Source organism: Poecilia latipinna, unplaced genomic scaffold (genome assembly GCF_001443285.1).
Source record: "Poecilia latipinna isolate Pla-1442-1.1 unplaced genomic scaffold, P_latipinna-1.0 Scaffold1513, whole genome shotgun sequence".
NCBI lineage: Eukaryota > Metazoa > Chordata > Actinopteri > Cyprinodontiformes > Poeciliidae > Poecilia > Poecilia latipinna.
The window spans coordinates 40,312-58,235 of record NW_015114129.1 but is presented as its reverse complement, the minus strand read 5'-3'; the positions used below and the strand labels follow the sequence as shown (position 1 = coordinate 58,235).

At 39.5% G+C, this 17,924-nt stretch overlaps 2 protein-coding genes across 2 annotated transcripts in view; one reads left to right on the top strand and one right to left on the bottom strand.

Annotated features, from left to right (window-relative positions):
• ptgir (prostaglandin I2 receptor) overlaps positions 1-8,074 on the top strand; it is a 30,682-nt gene extending 22,608 nt beyond the window's left edge. The window contains exon 3 of the mRNA XM_015058065.1: positions 5,141-8,074. Within this exon, the coding sequence (XP_014913551.1) occupies positions 5,141-5,380 (240 nt within the window). The 3' untranslated portion in view covers positions 5,381-8,074. The remainder of the gene's footprint in view (positions 1-5,140) is intronic.
• An 822-nt stretch (positions 8,075-8,896) lies between these two features.
• LOC106963252 (4F2 cell-surface antigen heavy chain) lies at positions 8,897-14,402 on the bottom strand. The gene is made up of 8 exons (XM_015058064.1): positions 13,887-14,402; positions 11,926-12,081; positions 11,757-11,845; positions 11,609-11,686; positions 11,473-11,528; positions 11,191-11,383; positions 9,761-9,868; positions 8,897-9,592 (listed from the first exon to the last, which is right to left on the bottom strand). The coding sequence occupies exons 1-8, from the start codon at positions 14,245-14,247 to the stop codon at positions 9,197-9,199; spliced, it is 1,437 nt and encodes a 478-aa protein (XP_014913550.1). The 5' UTR covers positions 14,248-14,402; the 3' UTR covers positions 8,897-9,196.
• Positions 14,403-17,924: the final 3,522 nt, after the last annotated feature.

Genomic DNA, 17,924 nt, shown 5'->3' with positions numbered 1-17,924 from the left:
AAAAAAAAAAAAATAAATACGAAAAAAGTTTAATTATGGGGGAAGAAAACTTTTTTTTTTTTTTTTTTTTTTTTTGCTTGTTTACAAAAAACTCAGAAAAGTACAACATGCTTTTGCATTCTGCCCCATTTACCCTAACAAGTATATAGACAAAGTGAGGGCTCAGCGATTTGTTTGAGATCACTGAAAATGATCAGTTTCTCTGATTTTACCATTTATAGGTAAATGTTTGAGTAAAATTAACATTGTTCTTTTATTCTACAAACTACTGACATCATGTCTCTGAAATTCTAAGCAAAAGTTTAATATTTACTTGCAGAAAATGAGAAATGGTCAAAATAATAAAAGCGATGCAGCGCTTTCAGACCTCAAATAATGCAAAGAAAACAAGTTTATAGAGGTTTTCAATGAACTCAAAATAATACGCGAATAAAGTCATAATAATATGAAAATTAAATGGTAATTTTGTGAGAAATCTGATGCGGAAATAAAAAAAATGAAAATAGGCACTGGTTTCTTCATTTTTTCCAGAGCTAAATGTGAGACAATGTTGGGAGAAAAATGAATACTTTTGCATCGTACTGTAACTCTATCATCTTCCTTTAACTCAGAAAAAAGCTTGCAGAAGGTTTGCAACTATGAACTGTTTACACAGTATGAGCACATTTGCTTTTGCAGGCCTAATACATCCTTAAGCATAACAGGAACATTTAAAGTGCACCTGCATGGTCCCCCGTTTCTTTTCTGCTTCTGCTCTCTAAGCGCCCAGTGATGCATTATTATGCTCCTGTTTAAGGAGATCCTGACATGTCATCAGTCTCTGCCCCACAGCCCGCGGTGCCTGGAAAAAGGAGAGCGGCTCGTGATTTGTTCCCCCTCTCCTTGGCGGCTCAGAGTCCGCCGAGAGCACCATAAGAGGCAGGGTGGCACGCAGGAGCCAGAGCCAGGGTGGTAAACGCAGAGCGAGACGCTCACCGCCGAGACGAGGCGCGTGTGTGTTTGAAATGTTTTTGGCAAGGCTGCGTGATGAATTAGGTGGGATGATAACTTTGTGTGGAAATAACAAATCGCTGAACCAGAGCAGCTTCTTGATCAGAAGCCAAGGCTGTAAAGGGATTGCTCGCTATTGTTCCCTAAGACGTCTAAGATATTTCATTTCTCTGATGTTATCAGAGGAGTTTTGCGTCATGCCTTCGTCAGTAAAGGATTTGTATAAAACATGTCTTTTGAACCTTTTTACTCTGCTGCTGTAGAAGTATCTCATCACTTCCTCTTCACTGCAAAAAAACCCCACAAAATCTTACCTGGTACTTTTGGTCTGGCTTCTGGTTTTTAGTGCACCTAAAATAAGACAAAACTAATTTACCTTCCAGCAAGATGTAGGAGCTTGTTTTATAAAAAGGTCTAGTTCCACTGGCAGATTATCTCATTTATAACAATACATTTTTTTCTCTTATCAGTTTTTGGCAATATTAAGGAATTATTGACTTAATCTCAAAAAGTTAGTTCTGTCTCATTTCAAGTATATTCAAGACGTTTGATGCTAGAGACTAGACAAAAGATATTTTGTGAGATTTTGTGTTTTTGCAGTGTTGTTCCTCAAAGCAGGGGTTTTATTTTGGAAATAGTTGTACACAGACAAATATCTCTCAGTCACCCTTGAAGGGAGAGTCTGTAAATCTGGTACAGACTAGTTCTCTGAAAATTTGACTTTTACGTAATTTACCCACCTTTAGGTGGCAGATCAGTTATTCAGACACACTGTCACAATGAGCAATGATTTTTAATCTCCTTGGATTATTAATGTGACAAACCACAGAGTGACATAATAACTAGCTGATTGGTTAAATCAACGACTTTATTGCTGTGATAACTTTATTTAATGTTTTATTTTTTTCCTTACCTGTTTTCTGTCTAGAAGGTGATTTGCAGAATAATTTTATTTCTGAGGAATGAAACGCCTCTTGCCTACTGGTGCATTGATTATCTTTTAAAGGAACCGGTTATTTAAATTTCAATCGTTTCTTTGAAAAACAAAGTGCCATAAGTAAAACATCTACTTCCACTTCTCGGTTCCCTCCAATGACTCATGAATTAAAGTGAACTTTTGGAGCCAATAGCAATGAGGAAGTGGGATTTAAACCGTCTCACAACTACAGACAAATGTGTGATGAATGTGGTGAGCAACGGTGTGCAAAACCAATTGTTGCAACTTCTCTGCAACCACAAACCAAACTACGTTTTATGTTAAAGAACAAAACAAAGGTGGGCAACGGAGTGGGTGGGGGGAGGGGGGATGATGCACTTTTTTTTTTTCTTTTTACAGCTTTTAGTTTGTATTTCTACCTGTTTGAAGCATCTAAAGGGGATATCACTTTGCCCGTCTGGTACGTTCCAGGAGGCTGATTGTGAAGGCACTCATGTACCTTCTGCTTTCCAATTTAAAAAATACACACCACTCAGTTTGTAATTGTACATCAAAATAACGGAAAAGCTAAATTGTTTCTTTGTTGAGTTCTTTATCAGAATTGACTTTGGCCCTCAGGATAAATGATATTAAGCACTGAAAAAAACAAACTACTTTGTTGAATGTCTCAATTTAAACATGCTGGACTTATGCTTTCTTGCGTTCAGTCTTTTATCTCACACTTTTAATTTGCTGCATAAATGTTCTTGAAGCTGCAGCAGCTACTTTAATGCACATGCACCTTTATCGATAACATGCGGCCCAGTTTGACAGAACTTTTATGAATCTGAAACTTGCAAATGGAAGAGCGCGCAAAAGCATTCGCAAAGAGCTGATTTGATTACGATGTAACTTCCTGGACGGCTAAAGCTCATAAAATTCATAGTGGCGAACGCAAGAGGCTTCAGGTAAAACTGGGAGACGCTAACTTGGCTCAGTTTATCGTGGTTTTCCTGGCACTTAATTTAAAATGGATTCTTGTTGTGTGGTGCACAACTCGACACCCATACTTCATCTCTCAAGGGTGTTAGGTAATAGCTCTGATGCAATATTGGTTTTGCAACTACAAAAAGTTCCAGAGTGATATGTACTAAAAGCAAATCAACAACATCTGGACATTTGGTTTGTTCCACCCTGTATAGCGAACGCTGTTGCTTTTAATCTGAGGTTGCGGCCAAGAAGACTAAATTAACCAAAGCTTTGATTCCAGATGGAGTTTTAGATTAATACAAAAGAAATTACGTCTGAACTGAACCAAGTTCTGCTTGTTCTAAAGTCATTTTTGAGGTTTTAAAAATACTGCGTGAGCAAACCCGCGCACTAAAAAGGCTTCGGGCTCCATTCCTCCTGCATTTCTACCCACACAGCTGAAATCCGGCCTGATCTCCTGCAGGTGTCTCCACGGGTCAATGCAAACCATCCCCTCTGTGTGAAACTGGTGCGCTGGGCGGCGAACGCAGTCAGGTCTGCGTCTCGTCCCTCCGGTAGGTTCATTTGTCCTCCGTCTGGTCTCGCTCACTTTGGCCCCTCGCGCATTGTGCTGAGCTTATTAGATTTCAGTCCAGGCCCTAGCAACAAACAAAACATTTACGCCAAGGCGCAGGGGCCTCTCAATCAGCACAGGTCATTAATTAGGCTACTGTTTGTTGGATATTTCATGAAGAAAATGGGAAATTGTTGATAGAGGAGAGAAGCAAGGTGGTGAGCTTCCTGGGCCAGCTGCTGCGTCTCTCTCTCTCTCTTTGTCTCTCTCTCTCCCCACGGTGATTCAGCAGCCAGCTGCTGCCTCTTCTGTCTGGGCCGCCTGCTTACAGTCTGTCAAACTTCAAATGTCGGGGCACAAAAGAAAACCTCGTAGTTAAGCCTTGCGCGCTCATGGTTGTTCACATTCGGGCCACTTTGTTTTTGCGAAACAGAATTCTCACAATGTTTATTAGAGAGCCGCCTGGTGATATTTGATGGCGCTTTGTGGCATCCGAGTTAGAGAAACCACAGCGTGAAGCCGGCGCTGTATCTTGCTACAGTGCAGGAAATGCTGCACTGTATTTGTTACAGACGCATCGGCTTCTGCAAACAGTATTGTTGCATTTGTTTAAATTGAAATGTCGAGGAAACTGCAAAACAGTCAACAGCCCCTAGATGCATCGCAAGAGTTTCCACGCTCGACACGAGTTTGAGTCACGTCCCGTTGACCTTTTGGTCGCATGTCTTCCCCCTCTCTCACAACTCTTTTTCCTTTACTGTCAAGTAAAGGCCATTAAAGCCAAAAAAAGTTATTAAAAAGCAAAAACAAAAAAACTTCACCAAAGCTTTCTCTCTGACCCGTCTGCTGTGCTTCTACTTGGTTCTCTACGATGCTCTTTGTTCACAGAACAGCTGTTTTTACTTCAACTACATTACATACATAAAGCCTTTACTAATTACATCATTTATCTACATTACTTGTCGATCTAGATTGGTCTCTGGATCAATATTTACAGAAATAGAAAGGTGTCACCATCTTCTGCGAAACACCATACAAACAGACAAAATGTTTTGTCTGTCAGGAAACAACTAACACAGTTGTGGTAAAACAAACCAGTCTGTGGATGCTTCATCACATCCCCAGGCCTGGTACTGCAGTGGCTGCAGTGTGTGGAAATGCGACAACCTTTGTTGTAGCTAAATAGTCTGAGAAGCCGGCGGTAGTCTTCACTGTGAGGCAGACGTTCAAGGAGAGTTTTCAGTAAAGAAGTTTGTTTATCAGAAGCCATTTCCTCAACTTGCCCTTTTGGACGTTGGAGAAAAACACGACTGTCAGTTTCAGTTGTCCTCCCACTGATGGAAACGCTCTTTAAAAATCAACAACACAGTGGGGAGAAAAAAGCAACACGAGGAAACAGATCTGTGCATTAGCTGGTTTTAAACAAGAGTTGTTTGCAGGATCTTCTGCTTCATCCATTACTGATGGAAAAACCTGTAAGGAGTCGTTACGTCTTTTGCACGAATCATCTTGATTCTTAGACGTTTGCGTATTTCTGATAGTTTTCCAGCTTGATTTCCAGAAGAGGCCAAAGCAGCAGGTCATCAAAAATAGAAGAAGAAGATAGATGTTTTATATTTATTTTTTATTTTTTTATTTTGACCCATGAAAAGTAAATTCTGTGTCTAATCGCAACCTTCTCTCCTCCTCAGATTGCCGGCTTTATGAATGCCGTTAAGCCGTTCTCCGGAGACGAAGAAAACTTCAGAGCGTTCCGCTTTTACTCTTTAAACCCCATCATGGATCCTTGGGTCTTCATCATTTTCCGCAAGTCGGTGTTTCGTCACCTCTACTCGCTGCTGTCCTGCCGGTTCGGCAAAGGAGCCATGAAGTCGACGGATCACTGCGCCTTGTCTTTCCCACTCGACCACTCCATACCCCGCAACCCGTGAACACAGGAGCGGCACTTACTGACAAAACTGACTCTCTGCCACAACCCAGAGCAGACTCGTGAGCAGGGAAGGACGAAGCAGTCCAGGCAGAGAGAGAGAGAGAGAGACTGTCTGGTCTGAAAAGACGATTTAACAAACCTCTGGAGTGAGAGGGATCTTGAATGTACAGCTTGTATTCAAAGACAGATGATTCTCTGAACGCGTGTGTCGCCGTCGTTCCACCTCAACGCCGCAAAAGGAGTCGTGCCAAAAACCGAAGCTCAGCTGCTTCGATCAGAGCGATCTGATAAACTGTTGTGGATATTTAACATGCATTACTGTATGCTACCACTTTCCTACAACTATTTTCTGAACACACACACACACACACACACACACACACAGTGAAACTGTTGCTCTCTACTGTTCACTTGAAGCGTTTGACCTCATACTGTAGCCATGGTCAGGGATGGGTGACTTCAGATCAGCACGTCTAATTAAAATGAGTTGTATGTAGAAACTGGTGGGGACTTAACACAGAACGAATCAGAATGTGTGCAACAAACTCGAGTCATAATACAAAAACCGCAGCCTGAAGTTGCTTTCATATCAAATTCTGCTCAGTTCGGTTTGTTTTCGATGCGCCGTCTCACTACACATCAACTCCTATCCAAAAATACACGATTAAATGAATCCAGCCATTTAGGTAGCTTCAAATTACACGTACTAGTAGTATCACCCTAGTTAGGCTGGAGAGCAGCCACATTCAGTTTGTTAAAGATTTTCTGTTTAAAGGAATCACAACAAGTAGTTTAGAGCAAAACCACTTTAATTCATGTGTGCTTCTTGTTCAGTGTTGTTATCAGCATAGGCTTGTGGAGTCGAGTGTTAATCTTATATTTCTACAGGTTCAGGTGGGACTTGTGCCGTTTACAGACATGCAATCAGTAGACCTACTTCTTCCAAGTTTTGATCATGGGCTGTTGCTGATCTAAATGTTTGTTGAATGTCTGTGGTCCATGTAATGCATCTTAAAAGCTCTATAAATTTTGTGTAATCATGGCTGTGTTCATCTCAGAAGGTTGTGAAAGAAATCTCTACCGTTTCAGAACTTCAGTTGTTTTTAAATGACTAACAATGACTAAAATAGTTATTTAATGTAATTTTTTATTTTTATTTTTCCATTAGAATTTCTGTGAGTGATTCAACTTTGTGTCATTTTCATGGATATATGACCTGGGTGACATCGGAAGATGCTCTTCCAACTAAATCTTCAGGAAATCAAGCTGGTCCAGTTATGCAAAGCCATATTCACGGCAATATAAGTTAATCAAATATGATCATGTTCAAGTCCAATAACATGCTAAGCAAACAATTATCAAACAATGTCAGTAAATCTTGCTCTGACTCCTACTAAAACATCGTCCACCTCAGGGAACACAGTACACTCCTCATGTACCTGAGGTAGACGCCGGCCCCCAGCCGATCCCATCCTGGTTTTAGTCACGTTAGTATTTTGACTTCCTGTTTTAACTATTTGCATCAGCAGGTGTGGAAGACGAGTCGACGCCTGGTAGGCATTTCCTGACATTCGGAGATCAGTACATGTTTGCCTCACTTTGTCTGGTCCTTTTGATTTTACAGAGTTTCTACAGTACAGCAACAAAACCTCTCAGGCTAAATTAGTCAAACGTCCTCTTAAAGACAAGTCTGCGAGCTTGTAGAACTTCTCTTGTGAATGTTAGGAGATTTTAAAGCCTTATGTCTAATTTTAGACTAGATTTTGACTGATGGAGCAACAAAGTCCTGAATCCCAAACTGACAAGTTTACTTCAAGTATTGGTTAATTCTCTGAAGAAAAAAAAAAGGGAAAAATTGTTGATATTTTTTAGTAAACACTGATCCACCTGCAGGAAATGAATGTAGTAAGAAAATTTAAAGAAAATCTGATGTATTATGTTTGGTCCTGGGTTTAAACTATGGGTGTTCACTTGATGGCTTGGCCGGACCTTAAGCTAACTGTACTAAGTTTTCCTTGGGTGTAAGTGTGTGCTTGCATAGATCCACAGTTGTGCCTCGAGCCTCTTGAGCAGGGATATTAAATAAATTATGCTTGTGCGTTTGATTTTCTAGTTTTACTAAATGTAAGATTCAAACCAAACCAAACAAACATCGTAATGTTCCTTTAATGTCATCTACAGTCCTTTAACAACATTCAAGTTTTTGTTTTTTTTAGACCCACAGTGGAGTAGAAAGATGCCCCAAGATGACATTTTGTCAGTGTAGTATAACCCGTGTAGTCATTGTATTAAATGCACATGATTTCACTTTTCCTTCTCTCTGTTGCTGATTTCAAAGCTACCAGGAGTGATTTGTGTCGAAAGCTTTCCGCTTTTGGAGACGTCTGCTGCTTCAACGTGCACTGTGAGAGTAAACTGTTAGATTTATGATGACTAGTTTTTATTTAAGGTCAGTCACTGTGCTCTTGTTATAAGATCTATTTTTTATGGAATGCAACAGGCATGGTGAAGTGGTTTCATATATATATATATACATATATATTTTTTTTTACATTTTGCTGTATACAGTCACCTTTGGCTTATATGCATAACCAGTGCAATTTGTACACGTTTCCTCCTGCACATTTTTCTCTGTGAAGTGTAAGTAGTTATTTGAGCTGTAAAAATAGAGTAATGCAATAAAATATTTCCACCATGAATAAAAATGTGAGGTCTTCTTCAGCAAGAGGTATTAAAGCATACAAATTAAGAGTCGGTGGCATTTTCAGCGGAAATCATTTACGTTCAGAACGCGATGCTGAGTTTGTCTACTGGGAATGTCGCGGTGTTGCCAGAAGCACTTTTATGTTTACAGATTAACAAGGGCTGTAAAGCAATATACCATTTCAGTCCAAGTACAACAACTTTACGCTTATTTGACAAGAGCAGCGATGTCTCAGGGATTCTTAGAAAACAGCAAACGCCTCATATGTTGGCATCAGCCAACTTTCCCAAAACTCCACGGAGCCAAAAGAATAAAAATGTTGACAGCATCTCCTTTAAATGCATTGAGTTATAATGAAGCTGTGAGTAAGGCTGTAGCACCACCTAGTGGTAATCCAAAGCTAAAACTGAAGATAGTGATTGGGTCTCTCATTCATAACACTGTCCTCTGCACAATGCGTTCATACTTATGTACTTTCTACATCATAACCACAAAAAAATAGCTGCAAAAAAACCTGTACAATATTTCAAAATCCACCCCTGCGTTTTGAAATACCCGAGAACATATTCCCAGGTATTTCATGACATGGTGATGGCATCACCTTTCATTTTTCAGCAGGGTCAGGATGCTGAAACAGTACAACAATTTTCAGATTTTTGTAAAGTAAAAAATAAAGTTCAGATTTTTTTTCTTTCACTTCACAAAGTTCAACCAAGTTTATGGTTGAATTTCAAATTGAATTGAAGGGGTATGAATATTTGTGCAAGGTACGGTGTGTTGCTTTCTAGAGACAAAGCTGGTAAAATACAAAAATTAAAAAGTTGGCAAATTTCCACAAATTTATTTGGCAAACAAACATCACATCAAGGGCTTGAAGCAGAAATACTTCAGCTACATGAGGAGGAGGATGTGGCTCCTGATTTGAGTTTAAACTAGCCGAGTGAAATGACCAAGAAAATGCAGACCATTTTCTATGACTAAATCATCATCCGACAGATTAAACTTGGAGCAGCACAGAAAACTTGACGCTCAAATGCAGCACATGTGCCAGACGTTTAAAACCCTGCTACCATGACAACATATCCTGATAATTAAATCAACACAGCTGAATCTCTACGAGTATCCTCCTGGGTTAAACAGCTTGATGACGACGGCTTCGTAAGGCTGCAGTTTAAGAGAGCACAGATACGTCGAGCCCATGTGGTTCATTCCTGTGCTGGCCACAAACACGCCCTTCTTAGGCAGGCCGGGAGCCCGGGCCGGATCCAGGGAGAGCGGCTCGGCCCACACGTTGAGCAGAATGAGGAACCGCACGCAACCCCAGGAGCGCAGGAAGGCCAGGACGGGACGAGGAGAAACGGAGGAGTTGGAAAGCGAACTCGAGGAAAAGTTGGAGGTGGCGTTGAAGGGGAGGAGCGTCAAGCTGCCGTAGAGGAGAGCTTCTTCACTGGACTTGGTGTGGCTGAGAGTGGAGAAGAGAGCAACATCCGAGTGCTTTGACTCTTTGTCCTAAAAGGTGCAGGGAGCAGAAATAAAATGCATAAAAAAAAATAAAATAAAAAAAAAATTAAAAAAAACAGGAGACGGCAAATAGTGAGAATAATCCTTAAGAAATCTGGTCACACATTTATCTCATTACTCTGTGGGCTCATTTCTTTAAATCTGATAAGATTTTACCCAGGTGTGGTCGATCTCTTCCCCGTATCTGAAAGCAGGTGATCCTGGCAGAGTCATCAGCAGCACCAGGAATAACCTCTTCAGCTCTACAGGCACTTCACCTCCAACCTGCAGATGTTACAAAATATTACTGGAATACAAACAATGAGTTAGGAGGAATCCAAGTTCTCCAAACGTAACTTACAACCAGATTTAAGGGGTTGAATTTTTGATCATCTCACATGTAAAGATTGTCTGCAATCTTTACAAGTCCAAGAGTCAATTTTTCCATCACTCCAGCTAAAGAAACCTTATTTAAAGATGAATATGTTAAATCCCCTTCTAAAAAAAATAAAAAGATTAATAATAATTATAATAATAATAATAATCTACTATAAGAAATTTTATTTTCAAAGACCCACAATTTTATTTCTGTTTTCAGGTTTTAAAAAGAAGAAAAACTTTTGCCGAGGACGAATGCATTTATTACCACTGAATTCTGATTCTTTAAAAAAAATAAAACAAAATGCATTTCTAACCTAATAAGAAAAATATATATAAAATAATACTTGTACTTTTAGAATCAGTCTGTTGTGGAAATGTAAAAAATAAATAAAATAAACATGGCAACTAAATTTCTTTCCAGATTTCAGTTTTAAAGTCTTGTGTGAGTGCAAATAAATTTACAGTTTTAAAGGGGAGAGAAAAAAACATTTTGCATTTTTGCAGGACCCAATATAAAGTTGTGATAACATTTCATTTCAAGCATTCAGGCTTGAAAGGAAAGGAAATACCAAAGTTGCAAGTAAATAACTCAAATCTTCCAGCATCCTTAAATACGGCAATTTTATCTTTCCATATTAAACAATTTGCCCTTCAGTGAATAAGATACATTTCAGCTCTTGCCTTAAAAAGAGGCCAAGTGCCATCCAGGGGCTCCTCCTATTTAATATTTACATAATAAGACTATAAACACATAAGATTAGTTACCATATGCAGATGATGCACAGCTCTATGTTACAATGTCATCAGACCAACACAAAGCTATTTAAGAACAAATCAGTGCCTGTCACCCATTTCTAAAGTCTTTTCACTGGTTTCCAGTAGCCTGAACATGCAAAAAAAAATAAAAAAATCACACATCCAAGTACATTTTAAAAGTTTTATAAAATCCCTACTGTACACTTGAGATTTTTAAAAACACACACACACACACGTTCCTAAAGCAAGAGTTAACCCTAGACCTTGAAAGACGTTGTTCAGCAACTATTTGACTCTGTAATTCTCCAGAGTCCCAGTAGGAAGATATTCATTTCATCCAGGTAATGTGGAGGGGAATAATCTAATCCAATCTGCCTTTTTGGACAGCAGCTTTCCAAACCTGGAGTTGGGAACCACTGACCTAGACAAACCAAGTTAGATTAAATAAGCTTGCATAAAAATAATCTTACTGTCCAGCTGGTCCACACGTCTTCCTGTCGTGTTTGCAGCCACGTCTCTACAGCTCCAGCTACTTCCTCAGCAGAGAGAGGCTGCTCCGACTTTGGTAAGATGGACCTTATGACCACATTTACCAACGTGAGGTTCTGAGACGAGGCATTCAGCGGGCGCAGAACATCTGAGGTCTGTTCTACCAACAAAATCCTGCAGTAAAACATGGACTTGCATATTTATTTGCGCATCTTACAATGCAAAAAGAAAAAAAGGAAGAAAACTTGGACAGTAAGTTGCACCTTTCCTCCTGATGAGTGTTAAATTCCTCAACAACTCTCCTCCACTCCTGCAGAGTCTGATATGTTTAACACAAAAAATATGAACTCATGAGAACAGCGCTTTTACCAAGATTAAAGACATCAGTAACGCATTTACCTCCACCGAATATGCTGGATCAGAGTCACAGATGACAAATCCGGCCACACCTTGCTCCAACCAGAACCTTAATGCATCCTGGGGAAAATGAAATGCCTGCTAATGAGCACGTTGGTGCGACAAGCTACTGGGTCGTTTTCACTCGTACAGTATCTGAACGGTTCGACGGTTTGTTTCCGGGCATCTCCTCCTGTCCCAGCAGATTCACGTCACATATGTTCAACACCACCCTTAGATCTGAAAGACCAAAATTCCCAAACGTGATGTTTATGCAGGAAAACTCCAATAAAAATTGAACCTAAAGTCATTTTGCTTACCTGCTTTGTTGCTCTCTGCAAGCAGATGTTGGATCTGAGCCTTTGTCTCCAGGGCCTCACTGAGGTAAGCTGGAGTTGCCTTTTTATCAAACACACCCTGCAGGATTAGAGCGCCAACTCCCAAAGACCTGAGGTAGGGAAGGCGCTCACACACCGCTTCAGAGAAAACATTAAAGTTTAACCAGATGGTAACTGATTTCTTTAAAAAAAAACTTTTCTGTCTAAATACACCCTTACAATCTGAATGATGGGCCAGCATCAGCAGTTTTTGTGAATTGTTGGTAGATAAACAGCCTCAGGGAAAACAAAAACATGCCATGCGTTATCTTTTCCATCATGTAGGATACAGTCACCTCATGCACTGTCTGTAACATTTGATATTTTAAATGTTATGTACCAAACCAAAGCTAAAATGCTGAAGCAGAGGAAGGAAGCTCCACATTTAGCAGTATCTTGAAGTAATCATCTTCTGTGTGTAGACTTTATCGGCCTGTATCGTGTCACCGAAGGAACTTTGACCCACTTTTGTAAACAGCAACGCTTTGGTTCTGTAAGATGTCTGAACTGTGACGTTTTGCACAGTTCTGACATGGACCAATTAACATTTCACTAATTTAGGATGTGATTCTTTACTGAACAGTTCTTTTTTTGGACAGTTTGCTTTAGATTGTTTTTGTTGTCCAATCTGACAGCACAGCTCTGCTGGGATTTACTAGAATTTTTTTTTACAATTACATAAAACATAATTATGCTGGGTTTTAGCTGTCAAATGCCAAATTAGACACAACTTGATAATTTTAACAGAGCTTAAAATAGATTACAAAATGTAGGTAGGGAGCAATTGATATTAGGCTTAATTGGGCAAGATAGCAATTTTCTTAGTTTTGTAGATTATCGATTCTGCTAATGCCAAACAGGATTTTGAAACGGATCAAATAAGTTTATGTACAATCCATCCTCTATGTTGGTTTGCCATTACATCTCAAAGACAAGCTGGTGCTAAATTTCAACACGATGTCATGGCACAAGTGCTTCAGATAAAACAACTGATTTGTGTCAAATACTGGATCAATAGGAATTTGTCTGCAGTAAGACTGGATGTGATTGTGTGGCAGTTCCCCGACAATGGACTGAAAGGGAATAATTCACAGCTCACAGTAGGTATGCAGCATTTGTAGACCTAAACAAACAATATCACTTTAAAATGCAGTAAAATAACCCAAACTATGGATCAACTTATAGCCCTAAATTTAGATTGAAACCTGTGAAAATGTGTGACGCAAACAGAAAATTACTCACAAAAACAGGCATACATTTTTAAAAAAAGAGAGAAGAAAAGATTGTCACACGACTTTCAGCAAATATTCTTTGATGAATGTCCCACTCTGTGGTTAGAATATGCATTTGTTTAATACAAACAAGTATCAAACCAGCTGATTATGGGGATGGGTAATTGTAAACAGGTCCTTTGGCTGATTTTTATTCATTTACTCAAATTTTGAGATTAATATTGATTTAGAGAAAGAAAAGCGACTCAAATGTTTAAGGGAACTATGCAGTTAGTGACAGATTCACAACTGTCAAAACGGAGCCAAACCAGCCATAGCAGACATGGTGAGAGAAAAACTACTTGTAAAAATACAGCAAACTCTCCACAACTATGCTCAACAGTTCATGAGGCTTTTGTTTATATCCCCAAACATCTCCAGGTTTGATATTGTTCCAGAAGTAGTAGATTGGAATATACATTTTTATTTTTTGATTAAACAATTTTATGAAAATGGTGCTACATAAAACTGCACAAATAAGGAATAAAAACCTTTTTTTTTCCCTTTGGCCATCTAGTAAATTAGGATTTACAAAAAGCTTAACATTTTTTTCTACTCTACTGGGTAATTTTTTTCATAATTTAACACGTTTCAAAATCACACATTTGTCGTCACATTTCCGCTTGTTCTTACCGTTGATGCCCCCTGACCTCTCGTCCTGCACGTGCGGGCTCGGTTCGGGCTGGATCTGGTAGAACAGACTCTTCTGCCACCATTTCAGCGTCGCCGGAAGCGGTTTCGGGTTTATGACAACGATGGCGACAGCCAGCATAGTCATCCATGCCAGCCAGAACAGCACCACCAGGTAGCAGCGTACCGCCCTCCAGCCCGGACCCCCGGCGGCGGCCTCCAGCTGCTGCCTGTTCATTGGCTGCCACTGGTACACCGGCTCCGGGGAGAGCAGAGGGGCTGTCTCCGAGGCGCCTTCGCCGCCCGGCGGCCCGGCGTCCGGCACGCTGCCGTAACCGGCTCCTGCTCCCGCGTTCAGAGGCATGTGGACCCGGCTGCAGGTCAGTAACACACACCAGGATAAAAATGACTGGATGTGATTAAAGGTCAGAGACAGAGCTTCCTGTCCTCTGGTCACATTAACCCGATGACGCGCGTCTGATCTGCTCCTAACTTTTACACAGGTGATTTAATCAGTTCATTATTTTGGCTTGTTGCTGGTCACGTGACTCAGACCAGACCTGCTGCCCCATTATGGCAACACTGTGAACGTTTCCACGTAGGTTTCCTCCAATATTTTGTTTTCAAGACATGTATATCACTTTTTAGGTCAAGTATTCAAATACAAAAATCAAATACTTAAATACAGACGATAACAATTATACAATTAATGTATATATGGTAAAAAAATCTCCATATTTAAAAAAAACTATGGTGTTATATAAATAATATAAGCTCGCTAAAAGTGCTAGTAATTAAAATATAAATAATAATATTACAAAGCTTTGTTGTAGGTTCTATCTTTTCCTCTATCTCTTTTATTCTGTCTCTATCTCTCTAGCCTCTTTTAACTGTGCACATGCTGCAGCTTACACAACCATGTTTTTGTGGCAGTCATACATAAACAGACTGAAACTGATTAGACAAGCCTTGGAGGGAACAGATTGCAGAGAATAAAAAGCTAAACTCGCGCTACAATCTTTGCCTCTCTTGGTTCCATCCATAAGGTGAGTTAAGTGAATGTAACGCTGCATCTGTTCCATTTGTGTGACACGTATGGCTGACCATTTTTCAGCATTAAAGTCTACTTTTATTCATATATAACCAAATCTCATTATTTCTCAAAGTAATTTACACTCAAGGGTTCTGGTCGGGTCCTGAAACTGGTAAACGGACCTAGTGGAGCACAAAGACAGAAATGATAAATATAGATAGTAAATAAAAGTTGAATAGCATGGTTTTAAAATCATCCAGACTCTCTGAGAACTGTCAGAAATGTGTTACAGCCGTGTTGGGGCCCACACAGTTATGGGAAAGATGCTTACTTTAGAGTTGTCTACCTGACTGTCACTGCCAGTCTGTGGTGATATTGCACTTTTGCACAGTATTCTAGTTCTTGAGATGTATCTGTAATTATAATCGACTGTTGCTTAAAAACGTGCATAAGAGCATCTCCCTTCTGGCCTCTTTGCTCTGCACGACGACGTTCCTGTCTTAGGAAGTTTCAAAACGTTTCACCTCCCCAGGACAGTCCTGTGTTGTTAATATGTATGCTTTTCATCTTTGTATGTTTTTATTCATTCTCCATCTTTTTGTTAAGCATTGCACAGGATTAATAATTGTTACTTTAGTCTAAATACAGTATAGTAACTTGTTTTTAAAACAGACAAAAATAAGTTACCTTTGGTTATTTTTCATGAATGTGTACTGGAAATTATTCATTGACAATCTCTATTCTATTTGAACTTGATTTCTGCTAAAATTAACCAACATTACTGGGAAAACTGACTGGTAGTTTAGAAATATTTGCCAGTAACACAAATGGTATAAATCAGAAAATACTACAAAGTAGTATAATAGGATTTCTTTCTTAATAAGAAAAATACTCATATTGGATCTGCAGGCATTTCCCAAGAGCATTAGCTGGACTTATTCAGTCTTAGTCTTTAAAAACAGCATCTCAGTTCAGCAGAAGGGACATTTAATCTCAAATGTCACACTTGCAAGACTCGGAAATATTAACATTTTTGGTGAGCTGCAACATCAACAAGGTCTGTATTGTCTTGTGCTGGAAAACTCAACCAATACTCACTTTTTTTCCTCCAAAAAGCTCCAGGTTTTCCTTCACCTTCCTCCTTTCTGTTGTCCACCAGCGTTCCTGCTATAGCAAAATGTCGGAGTCTAATTATTTTATGATCTGACTTGTTAGGATTTTGTATGGCAAGAGGACGGCCTGTCGAATACAAACTCTGCTCAGTTAATTAATAGAGAGGTGCGAATCGTCCCCACGCCGCTACAAGACATTCTGAAAACCCCATGACTGCTGAACCTGACAGCTCCCTGAAGACCATCATAGGCTGTAGGTGGCTTTAAATGGACACGCCATGTTTTCTAGTGGTGAAATTAGGAAAAAAGCAGAATTTAAAATAACTTGTTTCCACCATTTGGCTTTCAGCTTTCACATTGTAGTCCAGGCAGTTTCATATGTAGTTAATGTTTAGTGGTTGGCCTCACCGTGGGCAACGACTGGTTTGGGACGTCTAATGATTGAACAGTTCTTCTTCAAGGAGGAATAGTTATACGCCATTACTTTCAGGGATTTTTAAAGCAATGCTTGGCTGCACAAGTTTGCTTTTATTGTGGATGTTTGTAATCTGGGTTATTTATTGAAAAAATAATATATACAGTGGTATGAAAAAGTGTTTGTTCTCTTCCTATTTCCTATTTTCTTTGCATTTTACACTTACACTTATTTAAGTGTTTCAGAACATGAAACCAATTTAAATATCAGTCAAAGACAAAGTCCAACAACATGAATGTTACATTAACTAGTTACTCTAAACCCTTAAGTGTAAGTGCGTGTTTGTGGATGGATCCTGTGTGAAAACATTCTGTCTTGTAATGGACTGGCAGCCTGTCCGGGATTTGCCCCGCTTCTCGCCCATTGGTTATAGATTGGGAAAAAATTATCACCAACTCAGTATAAGCTTATAAAAATGCAAGCCTAACTAAATTATTCACAGCTTAGGTTTGACAAACATCATTGAAGGGAGTAACGAGGCAGCATATCTATACCCCATCATCTATGGTAGCACTTGTTTTGCTGAAAGTCCGACGTCAGGTTGCTGTCTGTTACGGACTTGTTTACACAAAACAAAAAGAACATGTGACCTGCAAAAGCCCTAATTCCTGGAAAGAACCCACGAATGTGACGCTCCCTTTCTCCTCTTGTGTCTCCACCTCTGACTTTCTGCAGTCATGGTTAATGTGTCTTTAACATTTTCTCTCCATTCATTTACCTCTGTTTCTGAAGACTTCAAGATTTCCAGACATCAGACGAGTAACGTAATCCACAGAAAACGTCTGTTTCTTTTCCTGTGTGGTTTGAAAATGAGCAGTGACTCATCATTTGTCATTTCGATCCTCATATGAAGAGTTTCTTATCACTGAGAAATGTGGCGTAATGGGAAAGTATTCCCAGTGTTATTGCCTTATTCCAAATTGTAATATTACATTTCATAACATTCAAGGTTACTGTACCCCTAAAGTAAAAACAACAACTAACATCAAATGGTGAATCATATGGAACAGTTGGGCTTTAAATCTGTATTTGGCAGCAAGTCTTTAACAATTATGTTGCTGTCATTTACTTACATTCAATGTTTCGGTGATGTTCTGTTTGGTGCCAACCATACCCTATAAACTGATGGCCCAAAAATGTCACACAAAAGATGTGAATGAGGAAAAGTGTGGAAAATTGCTCTCGGGCCGCTGAAGTTTATTTGTAGTTACCCAGATTATAATTGATGACAGTATGAAGTCGAGATAATTCTGGTGCTGAATCGCAGATTACATCATAAAACCCTGCGATTTTGAGGTGCGCCTAGTTTTGATTGCCGCCGTACTTATTAAGTTGAGTGTGAGTCTGAAAATCAGAAAACCTTTGTTACCATAACGAACTGTGAACACAGAAAAACACAGTACCAAAAATCAACACAGTGA